General features: G+C 47.1%; 1 protein-coding gene across 2 annotated transcripts in view; it reads left to right on the top strand.

Moving 5' to 3' along the window:
* Nucleotides 1-27,241, top strand: part of CALN1 (calneuron 1) — a 383,725-nt gene extending 356,484 nt beyond the window's left edge. For both annotated transcript variants that reach the window (XM_081819640.1, XM_081819639.1), the window contains 2 exons: nt 6,970-7,126; nt 19,788-27,241. In XM_081819640.1, the coding sequence (XP_081675766.1) occupies nt 6,970-7,126; nt 19,788-19,915 (285 nt within the window). In that variant the 3' untranslated portion in view covers nt 19,916-27,241. The remainder of the gene's footprint in view (nt 1-6,969; nt 7,127-19,787) is intronic.
* The last annotated feature ends 701 nt before the right edge of the window (nt 27,242-27,942 follow it).

The following is a 27,942-nucleotide window of genomic DNA, read 5'->3' as shown; positions in this document are numbered from 1 at the left end:
TTCTTCTTTTTTTTTTCTTAACATATCTTGCATTATTTGTTTCAGAGGTACAGATCTGAGATTCAACAGTCTTGCACAATTCACAGCGCTTACCAGAGCACATACCCTCCCCAGTGTCTATCACCCAGTCACCCCATCCCTCCCACCCCTCACCACTCCAGCAACCCTCAGTTTGTTTCCTGCGATTAAGAATTCCTCATATCAGTGAGATCATATGATACATGTCTTTCTCTGTGGCACTTGAATATTTTTTTAATGACTGATAGTGTATATTGATAGACGGTATACTACAGTCCTGTACCCAATTCCCATGTGTGGGTTTTTTCCCCCACACTACCAAGCAATTCTCCAACATCAGCTGGGTGTCCTACAGTTCAACTCAATTCTGACCTTATCTATGTGGAAATGACATCAGATTCCAGAAGTTGAGGGCTCAACCCACAAGACTGTCCTCCACTTCACTTGCCAACTGCAAGTCCAGATTGTTACCCATACTTCTGACTGGCTGCCTATAAGTCAGAGGTTCCTGGGACACCCTCCTTTGGGTTCCATTAATTTGCTAGAGTGGCTCACACAACTCAGGAAACCAGTTTACTCACTAGATAACTGGTTTATTGCAAAGGTTATTAAAGGATACAAATGAATGGCCAGATAAAGAGATACATAGGGTGAGATGGCAAACAAAGGAGCTTCTGTCCTCATGGAGTTTGGGGCACATGGAAGTGTCCTGGCTCACTAACCTAGAAGCTCTCTAAATCCCCTCCCTTTGGGTTTTTATGGAGGCTTCATAACATAGGAACAGTTGGTCCTTTGGCCATTGCTGACTGAGTCAACCTCCAGTCCCTCACTCCTCCCTGGAAATCAGGGGGTGGGACTGAAATTTACAACCCTCTATACATGATTGGTTCCCCTGGCAACCAGCTCTTCATCTTACAGGGATTTCCAAAAGTTGCCTCAGTAACATAAACTCAGTTGGGGTTGAAAGGGGCTTGTGAATAACAAGACACCCATTTGTGGCTCGGAAGTGATTGCAGGAACTGAGGACAAGAGACGAAATATCGTAACAAAAGATGCTCCCATTGCTCTTACCAATTCCAAGAGTTTTGGGAGCTGTGAGCCAGGAACAATAAATGGAAGACCAAAATATGCATTTATTATAAATCACAGTATCACATACACCCATTCTGTAATGGAGGTTGTAACCTGTTTATCTTGATGTCCTCCCAATGCCTTTCCTGGGCTTTCTCATACTCCATACCCTCTTCCTTTCTGATGACTTTTATTATCACCTGTATGCAAATGACTTCCAAAGCCATATCATTAGCCCATATCTAGACATCCCCCTGGGTTTTCTGTTGGGCTGTCCCTCAGGAACCTCCAGTGCACACATCCAGAATTCACCTGGTCACCTTTCTCTCTGGCCTGTTCTTTCTCTGTTCCCATCCAGCTGAACAGAAAGCATGGGCGTCATCCTGATTGGCTCATTCTCCTTCAAGCTCTGCACACAATGAATCATTAAGTCTTGCCAATCACGCTCTTACGTGGCTCTCTTACATGGTTCTTCATTCTCTCTGTCACCGTAGCCCACTGTTAAAAAATGATTGAAGAAGACAATTTAGGTGATGAAAGCAAACTTTCACACTTCATGAAGCAGACAGTTTGCATTCGGAGAATGCAAAATGGGGCGGAAGACAGGAAGCTTTTATAGGTTAATGCATAACGAACAAGGAAGAGAAAAATTGGAAATATCTGATTGGCTGGGGACACACACAGTTAGCCCTGTTTGGGGTGAGAAGGCCCAGCATTGGCTTGGTGTTGGGGAACTGACTGACTGGATGCACTGCACTTCTCAAGAGGAACATTTACAAGGACGCAAAATTTATCTAAGTTCTGGTTTGCTGATACGGCATCTCAGGCGGGAGTAGCTTCTTCCTGGACCTAGAACGTTAGGTCAACACCACCAAGGTTTCTAAACCTGTTGCTTCAATAGCCTCCTATCTGGTTATCTTGCCCCTTATACACCAAGGATAATTTTTCTCAAACTCAAACTCAATGAAGCAATTTCTCCAATGAAAATCCTTTAGGGGCACCCCATTCTACCTAAAAGATAAAGCAAAGCTCCATTCCTCAAAAAATTAAATCTAGAATTACCATATGACTCAGCAACTCCACTTCTGGGTGGTATATACCCAAGAAAGCTGAGAGCAGGGACACGATCAGGTATTTGCACCCCGAGGTTCGTAGCAGCATTATTCACAGTAGCACAAGGTGGAGGCAACACAGATGAACCTAAGTGAAATTAGCCAGTCACAAAAGGAGAGACACTGTATGATGTCACTTATATGATGTATCAGATTCATGTTAGACTGTCTACAGGAAGTAGAATGGTGGTTGCCAGGGGCTGGGGGAGCAGAGAGGGGGATGGGGAGAAGAGTGTTGAATGGGTGTGGAGTTTCAGTTTAGGAAGATCAAAAAAGTTCTGGAGATGGATGGTGGTAACGGTTACACAACAATGTGAATGTACTTTTTGTCACAGAATGTATGCTTTTACTGATTAGCACCCTCCCCACGGCCCTCCCCTCACCCCCCACCACGTTCTACTGCTCCCAGTTCTCAGAAGAACCCAACCTATAGCCATTCACGGAACATGTCAGCTTTCACACCCTAGATCTTGGTATAGCCATGAGTTGCGGCCATCATGTCCTTCTCCCCTCCCTTCCCCTCACCCTCCTCCCATCCCACTTACCTGGCAAATCTCTTTCCTCTAGGTCTCAGCTTGCATGCCTGTCCTCCAGGAAGCCCTCTAGAACCTGCTGCCTTCCCCAGGGGTTCTCAAGCCATCCTGTGCTTCCCCTATCATGGCTCATAACACACTGAATTAACATCACTTATTGGCTTGTCTTTGGAGAGCAAGATTCATGTCTTGCTCACCTTTGCATCTCCGTCAGTGTCTGGTGGAGTCAGCCCCAGTAACTCTTTATTGAATTAAGAAATTTTGCACTAAGGAATAGCCTCATTTAAGAAATATTAGGACTGTAAGATACAGTTCTCTTCATAGATTTTAATATGTTACCCATGGTCTTTGACAAATCAAGTAGTCCCCAGAAAATAAGGTTATAGGAAACAGCAGATTATAAATGTAAGGCTACATAATATAATTAATGAAGATAAATATGTTTGTGTAGTTGACTCTGCAGAGATATCATAATGGAAAACTCCTTCTGTTTCTAGAAACTAACAGATGTACAGGCTGCATTCTTTAACCATGATCCCTACAAACAGAATAAAACAAAAAAACCAAAGCTAGAAGAAAGAAAAACAAGTACGATTATAAATACAAAATGGGATATCAGAAGTACTGAGAGAAATTTAAAACTGTGGTACTAATGCATGTGGTTACATGCTAATCTTTGTCTCTGCTTATGGCACACTGGGTGGAAGGGTGTCCGAATTTTCTCGTCTGTGACATCCATCACCCTCACCCTGCATTTTGCCAGCCTTTTCCCAGAACCCAGGCTAACAACCACATGTTCCCCTATCAAATCTAAGGGGCAATAAGACTGCAGGTCAACCCTAAGTGTGTCTCATAATTCACTCTATAGTCAATAAACTATGATGCAGAAAACAAATCCACTTTACACACCCATTTCACTTGTTCTTATATAAATGGCTTTGAACTTGAGTCATTTAGATTTCCAGCAAATTTCAGTGACCTTGTTTCATTTGTTAGAATAAGGGCATATTTAAAGCAAGGTAAGGTTTGCTTACAAAGAAAGCAGAGAAAGAAAAATGTCTAGAACTTTCTTTCACTGCGATCCAGACTAACATAAAATATTATTCTGTATTCGTTCTTGGCTGAGTTATACTGCAGAAATCCCAAAGTCTTCGTGGCCAACATAAGGGTTTATTTCTCTTAAGTCAAAGCCCTTTATGAGTTAGCCCCACATTGTATTTATTCCAGGAACCAGAATGAAGGAGCAGCCCCTATTTGGTGTAGGTGTTTTTGTGATAGAAGGGAAAAAGAAATGGCAGAACACAAGATGGCTTTGAAACTTGTCTTTGGACATCCATCACTTTCATATATGACTTTCACTGGCATTTAATTGGCCAAAGCCTGACATCAGTGGGCAGGGAAATAGAATCCTCTCACATGTTGGGGAAAGAAATAGTTGGACATAATAAAACCTATTACAGCCCATACCTTTGCAAAACAATATTCATTTTCTTCCCTTCAGCCACAAAGTATACTCCTCCCTCCCCAAGGGAAACACCCAAAAGTCCCATCCAATTATAACATATAAGACTCAAGATCTAGAATCTCATGATATACATTGAATCTGGGTATGGCTCCTCCTGATTGGAGACTATATAACTAAAAAGAAAAAAAAAATCCCACCATCCCCCCACCACACTCAACATATAAAGGCAGAAAAGACCCAGGCTAACCACCCCAAACAATCCTATCCAGAAAGAAAAAAAAAAAGGAAGACACATTGCAATCAAAGGGTACTTGGAGCAATTCTAAACTCTTTTTGAACAGACCTTGGAGTGAGGAATATTCCTTGATTAGACCCTAGTTCTGCTTCCTGGAAACTGCTCTTGAGTTCACTGCATGATTTCAAGCATGGTTCCCAGCTTTGCCATCTGGGAGATCCATCCCTTTGCACTAGTCAACTAGTACTCATCTGATGAGGGCATTAGAGAATATGCCTTGCTTGGGGCCTCTGTAGCTTATTCTCCTAATGGCTTGTGCCCATAAAAGGTTGGGAGCCCAAAGATCATTTTAAGTTTTGAGCAGTCATAGAGTCTTTTATTCCAGGCCGTTGGCTCTTGCCCAGTACAGCTCTCTCAAAACCATAGTCATTTTTTTTTTTATCTATTTGATTTCAGTTGTTTTCTGCTAATAGCCACATCCACAATTATTTTCAGACATAACTCTCTCTAAACTTAATAACCAGCTTCCTCGGAGAGTCACTTAACATATTCAGAGGTTTTAATAAGGAATGCTTAGATTTGTTTTGTTATTTATAGCATTTCTCAATTTTATCTCTTCCTAGTTGAAAACGAAAAACAATTGCTTCTTCCCATTCTGTAAGACCAGGAATTTCTGAGTTGTCTCTATTCCTGGCTTGCAAACCAACCAATTCTTTCCTGAACATATATCTTTTTTTCCCTCTTTTTAAAAAAATTAAGATAAAATTCACATATAACATTACATTAGCTTCATATGTATAAGATAATGATTCAATATTTATATATATTGCAAAATGATCATCACAATAAACTGAATTAACATCCATCCCCACACATAATGACACACTGTTTTCCTTGTAATGAGAACTTTTAATGAGAAACCTACTCTTTTGGTTTCAAATATGCAATAGTGTTATTAACTATAGTCACCATGCTGTACACTCGATCCCCATGACTTATTTATTTCATAACTGAAAGTGTGTACCTTCTGACCCCCTTCATCCATTTCACCCACCGGCCACCCCCAAATCTGGAAACCAGCAGTCTGTTCCCTGTATCTATGAGTTCAGGAATTTTTTTTTTTTCCATTGGTTGGTTTTCGATTCCATATATAAGTGAAATCATACAGTATTTGTCTTTTTCTGTATAATTTCTTTCACTCTGAGCTCACCTCTTGTGGGACCCTGTAGATACAACCAGTTGCAACCATGCTGTTCCCCAAACTTCTTACCTAAAGCCACAGACTCATTCGTCATATATATGTTCTTCAAGTCCTCACAGGCAATGACTTACCAAAAGTTGTGCTTCTGCACAACATACATCGGTCTTTATCTTTCCAGCCTCCAATAACATTTTTCTCATTTCCCACCATTTGGCCCTGGAACATCCTATTTTAGAAAGTTTGTTAGGGTAGCCTCTTACTTCCGTGTATTAATTTTTGTGTTATTGACTTAAACCAACTTAGCAAACAAGCCCAGAACCTTTATGGCTGATCACAACAGAGGGCATTTCTTACCCACATTATTTTTCCTTTATGGGGTATCTGCAGGTCTTCTCCACTTTATCCTTGCTCTGGGGCCCAGACAGAAGGAATAGCCCCCACGTGGGACATGCTGTTCTCATGGCGGAGGGGAAAGAGCACATGATCGAACCACAGAATGGCTCTTAAAGCTTTTCATTGGATGTGGCATATGTGACTTCTACTCACATTTCATTGGCCAAGGAAGTGATAGGACCAAACCTGATAGAAAGGGAGTGGGAGAGTATAATCCTTTCCCTAGGACAGGAGGAACATACCTGGGGAAGCTACACTTGTCCTTTAGCTTCTCTTCCTCATAAACATGGCTTTGAACTTGTATTTTATCTTGTTAGAACAAGGTACACCTTTATTTTTAAGATTTATCTATTTATTTTACAGAGAGTGGGGGAGGAGGGGCAGAGGGAGAGGGGAAGCAGACCCTGTACTGAGCACTGAGCCCAATGCGGGGCTTGATCTCACGACCCCGAAATCATGAGCTGAGCCGAAACCAAGAGTCACACGCTCAACCGACTGAGCCACCCAGGCGCCCCAAACAAGGTACATATTTAAAGCAAGATGGGAATGGCTGGCTCCTTGGGAGCTGTATCATCTTTAGAGACATGTGCATTGTCTGAAGTGCGACACAACTCCAAAGTCCGTGAGGTGTGCAGGGTGTGAGGAGGTGACAGCAGATGGCTGGGTGAGTAGGAAGCCAAACTAGCAGCTGGCATCTTTTTCTCCAGGACTCTCAGTTGAGGGGGATATGTTGCACTCGCTGTATTCCCACTAAGTCCCCTGCAAGTTCTCGAGTATGCTTGGAGCTGAACGTGACAGACAAACTGCTCAGCTGCTACCCAGCAAAGCTGGGAGAAGCTCCTAGAGAGGAGCTTTGGGGCGTTAGGGCCATGGGTCATGCCCCAAGCTGGCTTCTCAGCCCCCTGTGCCTGAGACCATCTCACTCCTCTTTCTCTTCACAGTTCGACATGCAGAGGATAACTTTGGAGGAGTTGAAGCATATCCTCTACCATGCCTTCCGGGACCATTTAACGATGAAGGACATTGAGAACATCATCATCAATGAGGAGGAGAGCCTGCAGGAGACGTCGGAGAACTGCCAAACAGAGTTTGAAGGAGGTAGGTACCCCTGCTTCTGCTTTCCTGCTCTGGGCTCAGCGCATGCCTCCACATCCTCTGTCGATGGAAAATGTGTTTACAGTTGGGGCTGGAGTGCCTTGTACTGAAGCCAAGAATCCAGGACCCAGGTTACAAGATCCTCACTGCAAAGATGCAGCAGGTTATTTATTTCCTTTCTGTTTTTTTCCCCAAACTCTGCATTTTTGCAGGACCTCTAGTGACCCTGTCTTTCCTCCAGTGATCCTCTGAGGTCCGTGATTAGATGTGCAGCTTTGTGGTGTTTGCCTTTCCTTACTGGGGGCCACGTGGAGTGGTACCCTCGGCCTGTTTGGGCTGGTGGCAAACTTGGATCCAGTCCAGTGGTTAACTGTGTGACCTTGGACACCAGGTGTGCCTTCCCTGAGGGTGCATCCTTGCCTAGAAACATCAGGATAATTACACCTACCTCTCAGGACCCTGAGGAATGGTTTACCTCTGTGCTCTGCTCCCTGAGGGCGCTGCTCAGAAAGAGCCCCCTTCATGAAAGGACTCTCGTGAACATAACCATGGAGTTTCAGAAGAAATAAGGTTTTCCTGGGGCCAAAATATAGACCCATGAGAGGCCATTTTGGGGGGCTCATGAAGGAAAACTTAAGAAAAAAAAACCCCACCTACCTGATCCCCTAATTAGTAGAAAGTTCCAGGTAAGCTAAATAATCGAATCCCTCTTTCCAACTTTGAAAATCAGAACTACTGTAACAACGCTGATGCATCGGAAAAAAAATTTTTTAATTACATTATAACAGGATATCAGGCTACCAGCAATTTTTCACTTGTTCAATGCTGAGATTTCTTAAAGAGGTCAAACTATTATTTTCCATTCTTTTTTTATGAACACTTAAAGAAATCAATGTACACAGTGGGTAAGCTGTCATGTGGCCACCAGAATAGATTCGGCTGCCTGGTCTTGGAGCTGCCTCTTTCAAGCCGACAGAGCACTGTGGCAGGGAGTCTACTCGGGGCGGGGTTAGTCCAGGTGGCCACAGTGGCTCATTCAGACCTACACGCCCATGGGTCCTGTCTGGGCTGCATCGTGTGCAGGATTAAAGGCCATGGCAAGAGGAAACAGGAAGAGATGCTCATACTCCGAGGCAATAAATGAAATTAACTCAAGCCTGGGAAATAGGGAGTAGTGGGTGGGAACGGGCGTAAACCTGAGAGCGATGCCCCTTCTAAACACATTCAAATTTAAATTTTTCAAAAATGCTGGAATGGCAAACGTAACCCGGTGGTTGTACAGAGGCTGCCTTGCTTAGCCTCAGTGTGACCCCTGGGCTGTAGCATCAGTGGCCATATTTGGAGTTGCACACCCAGAGTGGGATGGTCACAGCCAAGGCCATTTGCAGCAGGGTGGGGGCGGGGTCGGGGTGGGGGGGGGGACACTGGGAGGGTCAGTGGAGGGAGGGAAGCAGAGATGGGAGAAAACTTGGATCTTGGATAAGTTTTCCTTGGTCTCCCCCATCCGTCTTGTTCCTCCCTGTTCAAACAATGGAAGCACCCGGGGGCTCCAGCCCCCCACTGTCAGCAAACACTCTTGAGATGGGTGGGAAGAGTATTTCTGGGCATTTTATTTTCCACAGGAGCCTTCGTCTGTGGATCACTGTTTTGTTCAGAGAAATGTCACAAGTCTTAATAATTTGGGAAAGGTCAGACTGTGCACGAGGAAGTAATCTGAACTCTAAGCAATGTCTTTTTATTATTCAAGAGCTCATACATTAATAAAGTAAGTGACTGAGAAAGGGATTTTTCCAAATAGAAGTCTTACAGAGTCTGCTTTCATTGATTCAGACTTATAACATTGGCAACAGCTACCATTTGGGGGACGGGGGTAATTGATAAGTTCCAGTCACTGTACTAAATGCCTTAAACTTTGTGGTCTTATTTAAGAAAAGAAACATTGCTTTATAATTAGTAGATTGCTTTTTTGAATGACCTCTGCAACCTTGATTACATAATCCACTTGCTTGTTTTCACATCAGAGAGTTGGTTTTTTTTTGGTGTGTTTTGTATTTTAAATATTATGTCAGCGCTGTTTGGCCCCAGATGCAAGCTCATTGCTTTGTGTTCAGGTTTAAGATTTTTCCAATCTCGGATAGGATCAGAGTCACTGGTGGATATATTTAATGCCCACAGCCCTCTCCTTGTTCGAGAAGGGGCTTCCCTGATTGTATTTTTGGGCAGGGTTGTCTAGGAAGAGATGCCACACAGGCATTGAGGCCCCTGTGCCCTAGAAGAATGCATTTGAGACGCAGTGGCTGACCTTGACCTTCCCGCCCAGGGAGCTCCTCCCTCCTTCTCTTGTTAAAACTTTGCTGCAGCAAGAAACAAACAAACAAAACAAAAAACTTTGCTGCAGCAAGTGTGTACCCAAAGCCGGGGAATCCATGGGGATTGGGAGTCTTGCCCCCCTTATGTCAGAGGAAGGCATCAATGAGAAAGAAAAAAACCTAGAAGTGTAGGTCTTTGCCTTAAAAGATGAAAGGGCACATCTGTCTATCTCTGAGCAAGGAAGGAGGAGGTGGTCAATGAAACTGATGTTGTGTTGGGGCACCTGGGTGGCTCCGTTGGTTAAGCTTCTGCCTTCGGCTCAGGTCATGATCCCAGGGTGCTGGGATCGAGTCCTGCATCGGGCTCCCTGCTCAGCAGAGGGTCTGCATCTCCCTCTCCCTCTGCTGCTCCCCCTGCTTATGCTCTCTCTCCCTGTCAAATAAATAAATAAAATCTTAAAAGAAAAAAAAAGAAAGAAAGAAACTGATATTGTGTGGCAGAGGGAGAGTTTAATCAAATAGCTCAGAGCACAGCAAGGTTAGGGTCAAGACTGGGATTCTGGAGTGTGACATAGCTTTGGAAATGTGGATTTGCACAATCCGTGTGACGCAGAGCCAGTTAGACATTAACAGGAGACCTTCCACGTGCCACCAGCATCGTTTTACGTCAGTGATTATACTCTTCACTTTTATAGATCTTGGGTCTGAGACTTGTACAGAGGTGTTCCGTTTCTGTCCGCTGAATGAGGACACAAACATCCTTCTTTCCATATGAATGGAAACGTAAAGGAGAAATAGGCCAGGAGCCCAGGGGGTTGTGGCCCCCGTGATGGGAGAGGTTTCTGGATTTCTTTTTCTCCTTTTAGTTTTCCTTTTGGCTTGATGTTGTCTTTATTCGTTTAAGTTTTAGGCCAACACAGACCACAGATATATGCACGAACACGTGTGCACACACACACACACACACACCAGCCCCTGACACATTCTAATCTGCCTTATCTTTACGGAAGACAGGGCTCTGGAGCATAAAGAAGCAGGAATTTTTCCATCTTCTCCCAGGTGAAGGACAAGAGGCAACAGGATGAGACTCCAAGCTACATAGAAGGAAAGGTTTCCTGACTTCTTCAGGAAACTCTGAGATGGGGGTTCATGTCACGTGTAGAACCCATTTTCCTGGAGCACCAAAAGAAGTCATTTACAGAAACCCTTATTAAGGCAGGGAAGAGACTAGAAGAATCTAATTCAAGGGCTCTGAAGGAGACCTTACCTTTATTCACACCTGGCTTCTGGATGAGAAGTTACTCGGATTGAGTCAGGCACCTGACCAGCTGTCACCTACCGTGCTGGGTGCTCTGGGCATGAGGTCATTGAACAGCACTGAAGTCAGGGCCTCTCTGGCATAACCCGCGAGCCCGAATCCGATAGGGCCCGGATCCCATGAGAATACTCAGTATGACTTTCAGGCCCTCCCAACCCCCCTGATCTTTTCGAATTCCCTTATTCAGATAAATTATGCTCAGTGTTCTGAGGTGTCAGTTTTCACTATTTGTGTTCTAACCATTTGGAAAAATAAATAGGTCAGCATCTACCCAAATGGGTTAGATACAAGAGTATGTGACTCCCCACAATGCGCATTCACTATCTGTGCTACGTAAGAGTTTTAAGATGTTTTGCTTCTGTTTCACCCCTTATAATCACCAGACATTTAGCTTTTGGGGAACATAAGCTCACAGACACTGAGAGACACATTCGTATTTCATTATTTGGTTCCAGTTGCTGACATATGTGAAACTGAGTGGTCTTGTGGTTGAATCATCTATTTGCCTGTCACCGGCTCCTTATTAAAGGTTCGCATAACAAATTCTACTATATATTAAGTTTGATTTACTTCCTCCAATATGTTTACTGCTTAATTCAAATTGATACAGTCCAGGAGGTAAAGGGACAGGAGGAAACTGCCCAGCATGCCGGCCAGGTGCTGGTCATTTGTTAACATGTGCAACTAACCTGCAAGATTAGTTCTGCGGCCCCACTGGTCCAGATGAGGAAAGTGAGGCTCAGCAGAGTGGTGTCCTTTGCCCAAAGTCAAATCACGGGTAGGGATTTGAACCCGGGGCTCTCTGACACAGCCCTGCCCTGGCCTCTTCATTTGTTCTTCTGGGTCCTTCAGCCAGACGTAGGCATTTCAGACTCCTTACAGAATGGCTCTCCGTCATTACTCATTTTCCTATTTCATCGCCAGTGAGATCATATTACATTTGGAAGTTGAGTAGAAGTGCAGGAAGACTGTGTGCGAGCCCTTTCAAGACACATCCCCCAAATGTTGTCCCTAAATGGAATACCAGCTGTCAGATTTTTCTAGACATTCTGACAACACGCACGACAGAAGGAAGTAAAGCAAAATCATCAACGGGGGGATAGTTTCTATGAAAGGCACGGCAGAACAGCCCTGCACCGTTCAGTGATGGGATGATGGACAAGAGAAAGAAATGTCCAAGGAGGTGACACTGGCCAGGTCGCCGCATGGATGTGCGGGTCATGTTTCCAGCCCTGTGTAGACTAGATATGTGCTCCTGGATAAGTTATTAATTTTTTTAAGATTTATTTACTTATTTGAGAGCGAGAAAAATAGATAGATTGAGAGAGAGAGAGTGAGAGGAGGGGCAGAGGGAGAAGGACGGAATTTTCAAGCAGACTCCCTGCTGAGTACGAAGCCCAATGCGGGGCTCGATCTCATGACCCCGAGATCATGACCTGAGCCAAAACCAAGCATCAGACGCTCAACCAACTGAGCCACCCGGGCGCCCCAACCCTGAGGAAGTTATTTAAAAACTCCCTGGGTCTTCTTTTCTTCATTTGTCCAAGGCAAAGATTGGACAATGACAGTCACATCCAGATTCGACAATTTCTGGACTCACTGGAAGGTCAGAAAGAATTTGCAGCCAAATTCAAGGTCTCCAGCTCAGCCATCCCTGCTGAAAGTTGCAGTATTCCTCTCAGGATGTCAAGTTCACACCCAGGTGGGGAGCCTTGCCCCATCACCTGGCCGTGCACATTGGGTATTTCAGGCCCGTCCAAATGAAAAGGGCATAAGATGTCATCTCTACCATCTGTTCCCATTTTTCCCGGTGCTATGGCTTTCCTTAAATAAACCCTGTTCTCCTTGGGTAAAGGTATCAGGTTAAGGTGTAGCTGAGGTCCATGGCAGGCAGTGAGACAGGAGAGAGTTTGCAAAGAGATTTGGGGCTTCAGAAAGAAAGGGATTTTTCTTCTGTTCGGGAATCCGTCCCAGCAATCCTGGAGGAAAGTTTTCTGGAGCCATCGGTGAGGAGGGATGAGAATCTGAGACACCAGACAGAGAGCTGGAGAGCTGTTTTTGATAAATACATCTGCTGGTTAAGAACTCCAGCTCTGCAGTCTGGACAAGCCTGGCTTAAAATCCTGCTGCACCATGTATTCAGTCATTTGCCCGAGACACTTAAATAAATATTCAGAGCCTAATGTTCTTCATCCGTGAAATGGGAACCCTATGATGACCTCATGTGGTTGTTAGGAGGACTAAGTGAGGTAACACATGAGAATATTTTGTACGATGCTTAACACAGTAGTAAACACTCAAAACAAACAAACAACAACAACAAAAACAAAATTAGCTGGTTCCTAGCCCCAGGTCTGTTCTTCTTTTGTTTTTTTCCTAGAGATGTCATGAGCACCCACTGCTAGAATGCCACATCTTTGAAGGATGGGACAGGGACCAAATTTGCAGGGTTTGAACATTCTTCTTGACACATTCATTCCTAGAGTCATCATCGCCAACATTGAACTTACTGAAGGTACTGGTCAATACTCTTGGTTTCGAGTAGCAGAAACCCCTTAAACTAAAAAAAACACTGGCTCAGATAATACAAGAAGTCAAAGGGATGAACTTTGACTGACCTGGATCCAAAGAGCTCAAGCGACATCCTCCCCTCCCCACCCCCCCAGTCTCGCACTGTCTTATTCCCAGCCTCTCTGTCCTTCTTTCCTCTCTGTCAGCTTCATTCTTGGGCAGGCTCTCTCTCCCCGAAGGAACAGGATTGTCTCCCTGAAGACTCATCTCCATTCCAAGATGGGGCTCCCATCAATCGTGCTTGGCCCATGTGCCTTGCCCTGGACCAAGCCAAGAGCTTGGCACACTCTACTTGGCCGGTCTGGTTTGCTGCAGTGGGAAAGCTGAAGCGCTGGATTGAGAGTTCCATTAGGTGGAGAGGTACAGATCCCCAAACCAAAAGATGAATTTTGTTCCAAGAAGAGGAAAGGTCTGTTGGAAAGGCTAAAACAACGCCTGGTCCACAGTGGAACCCTCAAAGCAAGACACAGCTGTCTGATGGCTAGAAACCCGAGATGAGTTTGTGGTACAGAAGCAACCAGCTCCCACCCCCAGAAGGAGAGGTGGCCCCTCTTCCCCTTAAAGGGCATCATAAAGCATACCAGCCTCGTCCGTCTTGTCTTCGGGTCTCACCTGGGGTACCTGAGCATGCCTGATTTCACTGATGTATAGAAAATTCTCTTTCAGAGGCTCTTAATTAGTTCCGCCTTAGGCTTTGGAAATATTCAGTTTCATAAAATCATAAAATGTTGGACCTGGAAGGATCACAGAGCAATAATAGCTCCCAGACCTGGTAGTTCTCGCTCCTTGTGAGAACCACCTAAGATGGGTTTTATATTGTTTTGTTTTTAAACATTCCTGAGCCCCAAGCTCCCTGCCAGAAATATCACTTACATAGGTCTGTGTTGGGGCAATTAATCAGAATTGTTATGATTCTGGTTTGCCTCATTTGGGAGCCAATGCCTCCAGACGTGCAGCCTCATTTCTAAGAGACTGAAGCCAGAGGGATTATGAACCCCATATATCCAAGGTCCACCCAGCTGGTCAGTGGCAAAATCCGTATGGACTCCCGCCTCCAGGAGAAAACCCAGGAGTCACTGCCTGTTGTTTGCCGAGTGGAGCGGTGTGAATCTCTGTGAAAATGAGAAAGCAAAAGGCACAGTCTGTTGCTAGAGCTCACAAACCCAGGTCCTGCCGTAGCAGCCAGGAGTCTGCAGGTGCTGAAGACTTGCTAACAAGCTTTCAAGAAAACTAGAGACCTCACTTCTATGTCCTCCTGTGTCAGCCTCCCCCAACTCACATTTCATCCCCATGTACTTCCAGGGCTCCTACTCTGTCAACCCAAGAGACTAGAAAGGGAGCCCAAGGCCTGACGGGAAGACCGACATGAGAAGGATTGCCAGCAGCATGATGCATTCTTGCCATTTTCACGTTCAGTTGCAAGTTCCTCAAAAAGAGTTACCATCTGACCCGGAAATTTGACTCCTAGATCTGTCCCCAAGAGAGCCAAAACGTGGATACGAGTGTTTTAGCAGCATTACCCATTAACAGCCAAAAAATGGACACAACCCCAACGTCCATCAGCAGGTGAATGGATAAACAAAATGTGGCACAGAAAGAAAGAAAGTAGGAATGCTCCCTACAGCATGCATGGGCCTGGCTAAGTGGAAGAAGAAGACACAAAAGGCTACATGTTGTATAATGTATTTGCAATGCCCGGACTAGGTATTTGCGCAGAGACAGGAAGTAGATTGGTGACTGCCAGGCAGGAATGGAGCATGACTTCTAATGCGCGTGGGGTCTCCTTTTAGGGTGATGAGAACATTCTGGAATTAGGTAGTGGTGATGCTTTCACAGCCTCGCGAATGTACTAAATGCCGCTGAATTGGTCACCTGTGAAGGGTGAATGTGCTGGTATGGGAATGCCATCTCAATGAGGAATAAATAAATATTGAGAGTTAGACCATTACAAAAATGTTAAAGGATCAGGCTCTTTGAGAGCAAGATGTTCAGGAGAAGCCTCCTAGGAAAGTAAAGTTTGGGGTAGGCCCAGAAGAAATGAGAGGGGAGGTCAGCGGGCACCCCTAGCAGCGAGAACGGGCGCCTTGAGTCTTGGCCAGCAAGCAGAGTCTCGTGTGGGGATGACCAGAAGCAGAGGTTGCTGGACAGGGAGGCTTAGTGGCTCAAGGAGCAGAGGTGGGAAAGGGATCGGAGGTGGTCTGTTGATCTCCCTGCTGAGCTTCGGAGCTGGATGGAACGCACATCCCCAGCAAGAAGGCCTTTGCAGAAAGGTTGCAGGCATGGGTGGTACATCCTAAGTGCTGCTGTAGGGGGGTGAGTCTCGCTGCTGCCCGGGACGAGTTAATGAGGGAAGGGACCACAGCAAAGGTCTGGGAGCAGTGCTTGGATGTGCATTCCCAAGCTGGAGGCTGCTGGGAACAGGAGAAAAATGAGCAGAACTTTTCTCCAGCCCTGAGGGGATAGGATCAAGTCTTGCATTTCTTTAGCAATTCACAGTTGGCCGTAGCTTCCACTTTTTTTTTTTTTTATTAGCTCATTCATCTTTGAGATAATTCTTGACACCAGCAGAACGTTATCACTAGCTCCTTCTACAGAGAGAGAAACTGAGGCTCAGAGAAGTTCGGTCCCTTGCCCGGGGCCGCTCCTAAGTGGTGGTTAAGAGAAGCCCTAACCTGGGCTCACAGTTCATCCTAGGCTGACCTGTAAGCCTTGTTGAGGAAGCAAAGCGTAGACACGGAGAATAAATAAAACCCCCAAACTATAGCGCAGTGCAAATAAATACATGCTAGCCAAAGACAGGCCTTAAATGATTATCAACAAACACATTAATTCCTGACGGGTTGTACTCCGTCAGCCACATCAAGTGTTTGAAATGCCTTCTCTTTGGATCTTTCTATTGCTGAGCTTTCTGTTGCTAAGCAAAAGATCGAGAAGACAGAGTTTGTGCAGAGGTTTTGAACCTGGGTCTTAGAATCAGACCCAGCTCCAGCCCCACCTCCACCATTTGCCAAATGAACTTGGACCCCACTTCTCCAAGCTTCAGACCGCTCACCTGTCAAGTGACGGTCACACACCCAGTTCACCAGGACGGCCACTATGTAATTTTACGATGACGTATATAAAGCACACAGTGCATGCCTAGCCCACTCCGGCGGTATTCGAGAAGCAAAGGGGAGTTTTTAAAAGGTTCACAAACGAGAATTGGCATTCACTGGGCGCAAACAATATATCCTTAATCTTCACAACGAGGTAGGTTTTATTGGTCCCATTTTATAGATGAGGGAATTGACTGAGGCTGGAGGAAATTCGCTTGCCCAAGGTCACACAGCCAAGATGTGGGATAACCATGTTTCAGACTTGGGTCTGGCTCCGAGGTCATTACTTTTGTACTCTGCCACACCGCTGATGACAGTGTGAGAACTGGAGATCAAAGGACTCTCGTGGAGACACAGAGGCTGAATTATGGGCTCAAATGGTGATGTATTTCAGAGCTATGGAAGGAGCTGCAAGCACCACTCTGTTTACCGGACTTTGGTCTGGATTCCGACTTGCATGGCCCCAAGTACAAACTGTTAGGTTCTCCAGGCCTTTCCTCCTTCCTTATCTCTCCCCTCCCACTGCCTTGAAGGACTTTCAGATCAAAGGTGCAGCCGCTCTCCAGGGGGATAATCCTGTTGCCTGTAACCTTGTTTTCCGAGTGTCCTTCACAGAGAAGGGCTTCGGCCAAAAATTTCTCCCTCTGCGTAATCACACAATTTTTCTTGGCCTTCACCAGCCCTCAGGACAGAAAGGTAGATGACTGCCTTCGGAAGCATTTTTATGCTGAGGAGCTGCCCAGAATAAATTAGCCAGTCCTCAGAAAGTGTTAGATACGCTACTTCCGTATCCTCATTTTATTTTCTGCTTTGGTCCTTTTCGTTCTTAAACACCACATCTTTTTCCCTTCCTGAGGGCTGGCACCTTTTTACATCTAGCCCACTCCTGGAGGCAGGGGGTGGGGGGAGGCACATCTCTGCACCAAGGAAATTTTCTTTCTCCAGGTAAGAATTTGTAAGATTCTAAGACCCAGACATGATCAGCAAGTTGAGAACTGAACCGAAAATACTCCCAATCACCCAAGGGAAGCAGAAGCCCAGTGGATCCAGGATTAAAGATAACAAGACAGCATCTAAGAGATGGTGGCAGAAATAACCAAGTATTGGAGAGGGAGCCCAAGGCTGCACCAGGGGGCCCTGGCTCTCTGTGAAATGTGGCTTGCTGGAGAAACCTTCCTGGTTGATACAATTTTTAGAAACCCCTTGACAAGCCCCCCGAGACCCCTTCCCTCAGGGAAAGCTCTGTTTGTCCTTGGAAACATCAACGGGCTTCCTACTACTTCCCTGTTATTTCCAGGGATCTCAGAGAAGCCACTGAATGTCAAAGGGAAGACGTACTTGAAATTGAACCATTTTTAGGTTCTTTAAAGGCATGTGGACCCGGGGCGCCTGGATGGCTCAGTCATTAAGTGTCTGCCTTTAGCTCAGGTCATGATCCCAGGGTCCTGGGATCGAGCCCCACGTCGGGCTCCCTGCTCAGCGGGAAGCCTGCTTCTCCCTCTCCCACTCCCCCTGCTTGTGTTCCCTCTCTCGCTGTGTCTCTCTCTGTCAAATAAACAAAATCTTTAAAAAAATAAATAAATAAAGACATGTGGACCCTAACTTGACCTTGCTCTTTTGTCAGTCTTCTTTCCTACAGAGAGAGACTGCGAGTAATATGAAGGAAATTGCATTTCTACCCCTGCCCCCAACCGCCCCCAACCTTCTCTGGGCCATAATCTGACCTAAAGAACAACCACTTTCCCTCCGCTGGAGGTTTGCAAAGGTTGAAGGACCCCTTTTCAAAATGGAAGGTGATTTAAAAATGTTCTTCTGTCCTGGCATTGGGTTTCTTAACATCTGAATCTAAAGAACCATCTTTCCCAAAACTCCCCACCCTATGTCCCTAACACACACACACACACACACACACACACACACACACACACACACAGAGACACCTGTCAGGTCCCCCAGCAACTCAAACTCCATCAGATTCTTTGGCACCACCTAGTCCTACTGAATCGAAAATCCTGGGGCTGGGGCCCAGCAATTCCCTAATCACCTGGAGAACTTATTAATTCATGAATTCCTGGCCTCCGGCCCCAGAGATTTTGATTCAGTAATTCTGCAGTGGGACCCAAGAATTCACATGTACGTCAAACTCCCAGATGGTGCCATACTGCTGGTCCAGTGAGTAGCCCTGGTGTCCATAGCTTCCCACCTGCCTCCAGGGCACAGATTTCGGCCATATGCTAAGTGGTAAATTGTGTGCAAAGATCACGGATGGACAGACAGATGGGAAAGGGAGGAGGTGTAGACTAACAGAAGGAAAAGAAGTTCTGGCAGGGGAAAGCAATTCCTGGAAAAGAGACCTGTTCTTCCTCAACACACTTTATCAAAGCGTTTCTTTCTGGTGATTGCCATTTCCCTGTGTCTAGTCCCAATTACTTCCCCACTGATTCAGACCTATTAATGGTTTCTCAAGGGCCTTATGAGAATGGGGGCACAAGACCAAGCCCAACAAAAAGGATTAAGAGAACACAACCCTAGGGCCCAAGGTCAGACCTCCCCGGTGCAACAGGCCATGGGGGCAGGGACACCATGTCTCTGGAACGTCTGAGAGGGTTTTGTGCCTCCCTCCCTCCTTCACACTGGTCCCGTCCACAGAGCACGTGGTCTCCACTTCTCAGATTTCACCAGAATCACTTAGTTAAACATAGATCGCTGGCCCCGTCCCTGGAGTTTCTGATTCAGTAGATTGGGCATGGGGTCTGGCCTGAGCACCTGCATTTTTAACAAGCTCCCAGTGACGTGGATGCTGCTTGCCTAGGAACCCCTCTCTAGAACCACTGGTGCGCATACCTGAAATCATACCAGAAGTCATTTAGAGTCATTTCGACCAGCGGCCACCAAGAACAATTCTGGGGAGGGGGCAAGTTGCTTCCAGCCCGGTGCCAACAGGTAGGGAAGCATCTGAACCTGGCTGTGCCTGCAGCAGGTGACTCAGAAACGGGAGCCCGGTGCTCTGCAGAGGGGGACACCGTCATGCCTGGATGATGCCTTTTGTGAAACCCTCAAATGTCACGTGTTTGCTCACTCAGAAAGTCCCTATAACTCCACTGGATCTGGAAGTTTATACCTCCCTCTGAACATCACATCTCTCATGGTGTTTGTTACAGAAGTTTTACTGTTTCCTACCATCTGCCAGAAGAGGTGATGTTTAGGCTCCGAGAACGGTCCCCGAGACGCTTGTTGATGGGACCAGTCTTCAGCCTATGGACTGGGCTTGCGGAGGAGGAGGTCAGCCTGTCTCACTGTGTCGCTTCTCTCTTCTCTCCCCCTCCCCTCCCTCCCCGTCTCCTTACCCTCTGCTCCCCCTGCAACCCCAGTGCATTCCCAGAAGCAGAACAGACAGACCTGCGTCCGCAAGAGCCTCATCTGCGCCTTCGCCATGGCCTTCATCATAAGCGTCATGCTGATCGCAGCCAACCAGATCCTCCGGAGCGGCATGGAGTAGTGCCCTTCCCCGCCGCTGCGTCCCCGGCTCACCGTGCATGTGCATGCCCTGCGGGCCGACGCTGTTCCTCCGAAAGCAGACATGGACCAGACAGGGCACAGTGGAGTGAAGAACCCAAGGCTGCGGTGCAACGGGTGTTGCGAATCCACTTCATCTCCTTGGCAGGGACACAAAAGGGCTGTCTTAAATGCTTTAATGGTTTTGTTTCCTAATGCAATAAAATAGCCAGGAGTTCCCAATGACTGCGTCAATCACCCCCAGGAACTCGGAAGAGAGACTTCATTCCCATCTCGGACTTTTCCAGTGGCCATCCAGGCTGGTGGTGTAGGAGAGCAAGAGGGAGGCGTGGACGTGCAGTCATTTCCATGCCCCGTTGTCTCAACCCCCCAGGGTCAGCTGAAGACTCCCGGCTGAGGGAACCCTCAGTCCCCAGAGGCTGACTTCCGGCTCGCTCCCGAAGAGGGGGCCTTCCATCCCACCCTGGCTTCCTTCCTCCACCCAGTGGAGCCCGTCCCCCCTCCCAAGGCGTGAGGGGAAAGCCATCGAATGGGGTGCAGCGCCTGTCGGTGTGCAGGGGGCACCCCTCGCTTCCGTTCTTACTGCCTTTTCTACAGGACTCCTGTTGGCAGAGTTGGGGAGCTCTCAGTTTCCGTCGGCACTTGGCTTTCTGTTCCTAGAGCCCATCGCGCACCAGCATTTTGGAATCTGCAGAGAGCCTTTCTCCCAGCTTTGCCCCCTGTGCTGCCATTAGTGAAAAAAGAAGCATACTCGTGGGCATCTCTATAACCTAGACACATAGACAGACGTATGCATTGGGCTTCTTCACGTGTGACGTCATTCTCTCCTACTCGCTTACTCCTGATATAAGCTTGTCCTCCGACACACGTCCCTGCCTCCTTTGGGTGGGCCAGGTAGTTTCGGGGCGAGGGGGGGTGCAGGGAGGGACCGAGACCAGTGGGGAGGTGGTGTTGCAGCCCACCCCCAGCCGTCAGAGGAGTCCTGGAGCCTGAACCCACCCATCCATGCCAGAAGACCCCTGTAAGTTCAGGTCCTTGAGCATCTTTCCTTCTTCTCGTCCTAAAATATGCTTTGTTAGTCTTCCCCAGATAAAAAGAGAAATACAATCCACAGTGGAAAGATGGAAAGATCAAACGACTATTTTACATAACACCTTCCAGCACTCAGATTCTACAACTGACTCATTTTCATGAGGAAACAAAAAGACGTGTATCAGCTTAGCCAGCACGACAGGTGATTCGCTCCTGCCTGCAGAATACTTCTGCTGGGGAAGAGACCTGGATCCCGTGGTCCGTGTTCAACACCATTTCAAGTCTGTAATTCCCCGACTTCTCCCAGAGGCCCCATCAGCCACCACTATTGATTCAAGCTTGCATAGTCTGATTGGCCGATCATCTTTCCATGTGATGCTTTCCTTTGTACTTTTCCGAGCTCGGGTCTTCAGTTCTGTAATGGAATTGTCTCGCTCCTCTTTCTCTCCATCGCATCCTCAGGCTACATGCTTTTCCCGCTCCCTCTTCCCCTTTCTTCCAGTATTGAGGTGCCAGAATCTTTCCTCTCTAGGTTTTGCGGTGTGGTGTGTGTCCCCAGTCCCCTCCCCCAGATCCCCCCCCCGCCCCAGTTTTCTCCCTTACTGCCTTCTCTGATTTGTCCTTTTAGGGTCTTCTTCCCGTTCACCTCTGCAAGCGCTTCAGGCAACAGCCAGGGGGCAGCTGTAGAAACTTCCCCACTGTGGGAGACTGCAAATATTCATGATGAGCACAAGTAAAACTAGGGTTTGAGCCATAGTCCGGAGGATGGAGCAGGTGTAAGCTCCTAAGAGCCCGGGGGCTGAGGGTCCCGCTGGGAAAATGCCTGGAGTCCCGCACATCCAGGCCAAGGAAGGCAGCAGCCTGCCTGTCCCTCTCGCCCACCCTGCCCTGCCACGGTACACACTGCACATCTGCCTCTTCTCTCTCTCCCCCTGCCCGACTCACCATGGTCCTCAGGATCGGCTTCCGGAATGAGGACAGGTCCGAACACAGAGCACTAACACGTAAGACAACTTCGTCATTAGTTTTTGCCCAAAGCAGCTTATGTCCCCCGACCCCCCAACTGGACTTGGATGGGAAGGACCCCATGAACCACAAGACCATGTCCTCCTGGGGAGCCAAAGCAGATTGAATAAAGACCCCAAGGGATGACTTCTAAAGGAGCCTGCCCCGTGAGAAGGGATTGCGATGCTTCTTCAAAGGCTGGCTCTCTGCAAATTCTTCTGCCTCTCACCGGAGAACGGGGTCCCCGAAGGATGTGAGACTTAGAAGAGATTTTAGCCACGAGGCAGGGGCAGGGATTAAAAGGAGCTCTAGACAGGCAGCAACAACCTGTTCAAGGCCTCAGCATCCTCTCCCTGAAGAGGACACTTTTCCCCTCCCAGTGACCAGTAAGCAAGCCCATCCTACCCAGAAGGGATTCGAGAAGCATGCATCCCTTGTGAGGAGAGAGGACAACATGGAAGCTCTAGAACTATCTTGGGTGGGCTAGAGTTGACCTCCCGCCATGGTGCCCTCCACACACGTGGCACCCAGGGGCTGAAGTGTGGGGAGATAGCCCAAAGCTAGTTGCATTCCTGAGACTTTGGGAGCTAAGAGCTTGTCCCTGTGCCGTGACCCCTGGCTGCTTTGCCTGGACCGTCTGTCAAAGGTGTTGGGATTCTTTGTAAGGCTTAAGAGGTTGACTTTCGGCAGGTACCGTCCATACCAGAGCTACTTCGGGTCCTCGCCACAGTTACTTATGATGCTCACGGATAAAGCGTGGCTCATTCTTGCTGTAAGAACGGGTGCCCCCCCAGACCACACAAGCGACGATCGGGGAGGCATTTTGCTAGGGGGACAAGGCACATAGACCCTGATCCCCTTGGCCCCACAGCAAGCTGTCTCCTATCACTCCAGACGCAGACAGAGCCCCCAGACAGGACCCAGCATGGGAACTATTAGAAGTGGCTTCCAGAATGTGCGTGGGTCCCACGTGACCAATCTGTAAAAGAAAGGGGGGGGGATTATGTTGCTATGGCAACCCTTGCATTCCACCCCGAGTTTGCCAAGGCACACAAAAATAGGGAACATTTTCTTAAAGAACACTTGGGCTCTGCCTGATTGCAACCTGACTCCCCGCATCCACATCCCACTGGTGGAGTAAATTACACTCCAAAAATCTGGCGGTTTCTCTGCCTTTTCTTGTGTTTTGAAACCACCCTTCCATTTGCTCAGGAGAACAGGAGCTACCTGAGAGCCGGGTGGTATTCTCCCCACCCCACCTCCTCTCCCCCTTCCCAGGGCCCGGAGCAAAGACCCCTTCATCTGGGCAAAAAGGCAGAAATGTCGTTTGGAAGGCAAAAAAATATTTTAAGCTTCAATCTTTAAAAGCATCTGTTTGCCTGTTGAGACGCTCTCCCACAAGCCAGAAATGTGAACTGGAGTGAACTGAGGTTTACATGTGGTCTTAGGCAAGCCCAGAGGCTTCAGAACTTTCTAGGTGTTTTATTTGCAGAGAACAAGATGTGCGCCACGAGATGTGTTCTTTCCCGATACCCGTTCCTGTCTCCAGTTTCACATGACAAATGGTCTATCTTGTGGTTAGCGAAAAGAACCGAGTGAAAGATGGCTAGCTCCTTTTGACAGTGATGCCCCTCCCATCCTCCCCTCTACAGAATCATAAAGCGATATATCTAAGAAGGGGAGGGAGAAATTTCTCTTTTATTCCAAATGCCTTCTCTAGGCTTTAGCCCAGACTCAGGTTATAAATCAAAGAGAGTTTTGCTCTTAACTCGTAGCTGGCAGCCTCCCCGGGACCATGACAGAAGAGTAAGGGGGCGACCGCCAAGCACAGGTCCTTGGGTTGGCTGGCCTGGCCATGTGTGGCTGCATGTCATGAAACCCCGTTCCGTGATGTCATTGCCCTCCATCCCTGCAGAAGCTGCTGAGCTCTGCTCCTCCCAGCTGGAGGTCCCAAACCATACTGGGTCAATCTACTGCACTATTTCTCCGAAAGCCCATAGCGATGGTGTTACTCACCCTGCTCCATGGAGATGTAGGGAGATCTGGAACCCCACTGCGAGGAGGGGCCCCTTTTCTGATAGTGTCATGACGATACAGATGGGCTGAGCCTAGACTTCCAGACTGTGGCACATGCTGGTCGTATTCCCAGGGTGACTGTCTGGAGAACAGCTGTCTGCTTTGAGCTGAGATCAGAACTTTCCCGTTGGCCTCTTCAGTGATCCCCACAGGGCTAAGGGTCCATAACCTAAAGGCCTTGCCATAGCCATTTTCCCTCACCACCTCATTACCCAACTGTCCCAAAGCGGGGGGCAGGGGAAGAAGCCATCAGAAATAGAAAAGTAACATTATTCACCAGCTGGGGTTTTCAACTTGACTTATTTAAAGCGATGGCGAAGTAGAGGAGGATTCGGGCTGCCCCTTGTGGACCCTGTCTCCACGACAATTTAAATGTCAGAACTGTTCAGCTTCACTTCATACTTCCTTCGACTAAGTCACTCAGGGGACTGTCCTCGGTCATGTGGCCTTGCCATAGACTTGGTTTGGGGAGGAATAAGGTCAAATGCACAAACCAGCCAAACATTTCTCTTAGTAGCCTGGGCTCCGTTGTTCATACGCATGGACCGTGGTACATGGCTATGGTTTCTACTTTATATTGGTTTGGGACCCTCTTTATATGGTCTCAAGGGACATGATAACAAAGCTCAGAAAGTCTTCATAACAAAACTAATTTGATTCCATTGGCTTGAAATAATAGCCACCAAGAATCAGGTGTCGCCAGTCCCACGAAAGGCCGTCCTCTGAAACTGGAAAATACTTGCCCAGCCCCTGCCCCCTGCCCCTACTTCTGGTAGCTTATCGGTTGAACACCCATGCTGAGCATAGCCCTCACCCCACCTCTTTTCCTTGAGCTTGGTGGGTTGGCTGTCAGAACCGTGCTTCTCACAATGTTCGAAGTTACTGTCCAAGAGAAAGGGTTGCAGGGGCTGGAATTTCCCAGTGGAGTAGAAGAGCAGGCTAATCAGGAAGGAATATTCCAGGGAATGAAAAATTCAAGTGTGCTGTTTCTCCATCGCTGGACCTGTAAGAGCAAAAGAAAAATTGTAAAGGGCTGCAGAGGCTGGTCTCTGGACGTTTTCCCTGTGTGTCTGGCCTACTTTGGTAACACACGAGGGACTGAGGGCCACAGGGCTGCTGCCCATCAACCCAATCCCTCTGACATGTGGGGCAAGCGTCAAGAGGAGGCTGGTGGGTAGCTCACCTCTCCTTGGGGAATGCGGACATCTGCCAAGCTCAAAATGCGTCTCCCAGGGTTTTCTGTCTGGGCTCAGACCCGTTGAATTAGGCCAGGAGAGCAGAGCTTAGAACCAGAAATATGGGAGCACGATCACGTGCAGGACCCCACGTGTTGCTGCCACCCACCAGCCTGATGATTTTGAGTGACGTTCTCTTCCTGGCCGCGGGTTTCTCATCTCTAAAGCGAGAGGAAAGGTAGACCAGAAGAGCTCCCCCCGCCACCCCACTGTGACTCTGTCTGAAACGAGTCAAAACGATGCCTGGACTTGAGAGGGTCCCTATTCCCCCATGAATGGTGTCAGGGACTGGCAGTTCTTTTTACATGGCAGCTCCCAAGAGGCAGTTGTAATAAAGTATCACTTTTAGTGTCCATGTCTGTAGATGAAACAATGCAAATTGATTTATGTCAAATGTGTGGTGTCTTGCAAGTAAGAGGTTTTGTTTACTCCCTAAGGTCTTGCTGACTCAAGGGAACATCAAAGATGGGCTTTGTGCCCTCATCTTAGCCAGTGTGAAAAGTAAGGGGATTTGATCACTTTATCGCAGATCTTGTGCATCAGAATTCATGAATAAGTAGGGTGAAACAAAGCCAGATCCCAGGAAAAGATGTGTGTTTCTCCATCTGAGAAAGCCTAACTGGAAGCTACTGAATAAAGAGCACAAATCCCAGACCGACTGACCTTCCTTCCTTCCTTCCTTCCTTCCTTCCTTCCCTTTTTTCTGGCCGTTCCTATATATGTGATAGTGGTTTATAATTATTCGTAACACTGCAGAAGGAAGAGAGTCACTGTCTCATGATTGTCAGGAATAACATTAGCAGTCTGGGGAGACCAGCCACTGCAGTCTTTTGAAGACTGAGGGATGCTGAGCACAGATGCCTGGTTTGGATGCACCCCAACCCTGATGAGGGGTGGAGGGCAGGACGAGTGGCTGCTGGACCCATAAAAGTCCTCAGTCCTTCTGCCCCATGACAACATAACATCCTAGGTCTCTGTCCCTTTTCCTCTTCCTAAAGTGGACTGAGGCTTTTATACAAGCTTGTTTTTTTTTTTTGTTTTTCTTTTCATTTATCTTATTTTTTTATTTTTTTTTAATTCTTATGTTACAAGCTTGTTTTTATACAAGTCCTACAGTTCTTCCCTGGAAAGACCCAGATTGGTCAGGAAAGGGTCCTCAGCTCGTGGTAGAAATTTGCTCCTGGCAAGCCAGTGTCTCCCAGATCTCTCCAAGGAAAATCAACTCATATTCTTCCTTTCTGACCTGGAAATCTGGTTTCAGGGGTCCTTGAAAGGTTTCTTAGTGAAGTTTGATTTTTTTTTCCCCCAATTCTGAATCCAGGAAGAAGCTCTTTCTCCAAGGACTAACCAAAGACAATGCCCTTGGATGGAAATCAGATCCAGAAAGTCTGGTCAGGCAGTGGGCTGGCGAACTGTCATCTGTTGAGGATTGGGGGCGGGGGGCGGGGGTCCTCAGTGAGCCTCGGAGTCATTAGACTTGAGACGTGACTTGTTTCTCAAAGCACGGTATAGTTGGTGGCTGGATGCAGATGAGAGCACAGCCGCGGACTGTTAGGACCAGTATGCCCGGAGCCTGGCAGCTCTCCTATCCAGAATGGGCCACTAGGACTGAAATCCTGGGTCACAGTCTTCCCATTTACCTCATTCATGTTCCTTTTTTTTTTTTTTTTCCATTCAGTATTAGGTGATGATTTCTGCTATTAAGTGATGAGAGAGTCAGCAGACTAGTCAAAAGAAAATCTTTATATAAAATGTAAATATTAATATAAATTAACTTGGCATGCAACTTACTAACCCAATGAAATATATATTACTAATATGTTCTCTTAGTGTATAAAGGAAAACTGACTGCCATATTTACCAAATGTTTTCTGTAACCAAACTTGTCTGTAAATATATAATCTGTATAAAAAAAAAAAGAGTCTAATTTACCATTATTTATGCAATAGAAAAAAATAAAAGTTTTTTTTTCTTTTGAGGAGAGATTCAGTTCATTATCGGTGGTGTGATTTGCAAACCTGCCACGAAATTCATTCCTGTGACCCTGCCACGAGATTCGTTAACCAGATCTCTTTGGACGCCAGTCTGGCATCACCCGCTTGCAAGAAGCCACCGGCAAGGGGATCCGGTCTCACGGTGGGGCTTTGGAAGAGAACGATTGACATCAGGGCAACTAAGCTGACTATGGGCCATGTGGTGAGAAATAGGACACATCTTCTGGCCGGGGGCAGACATGATAATTAAGAAAGCTTTGCAGACACCCGAGCTAATGGTGTCATCCTCTCGGGATTCCATTTACCAGATTCTTCCCTGGATTAGCGCTGGGGCATGGCAACACTTTTCCTTCAACTTTTGGGATTTGCAGTGTTATTTGGCACAAAAAGAGACACCCATTCCCTTATATCAAGAAGTAAACAAAGGCCACCAAAGGCTAAATGGCTTGACTAAGAACACTAAGTGAGATCCTGCTTCGTTTTGGACCAGAACCTTGGCCTCCCGACCCCAGGCACCATGAGGGCATCTTACATTTTCTTTACTTTTCCAAAAAAAAACGTTATCCCACATTTTCCCACATGTCTTGCACTTAAGCCAAAACGCTGAGTTTCCATTTGGGTAGAATCTCCCAGGAGACCCTCTTGTTAAGTGGTGCATTTTATATACC

The sequence above is a fragment of the Leptonychotes weddellii genome, chromosome 5 (assembly GCF_054177405.1).
Source record: "Leptonychotes weddellii isolate Sample4059 chromosome 5, ASM5417740v2, whole genome shotgun sequence".
In the NCBI taxonomy this organism is placed as follows: domain Eukaryota; kingdom Metazoa; phylum Chordata; class Mammalia; order Carnivora; family Phocidae; genus Leptonychotes; species Leptonychotes weddellii.
Note: the sequence above shows the minus strand (reverse complement) of the source record. Positions and strands in the feature narration are given on the sequence as shown.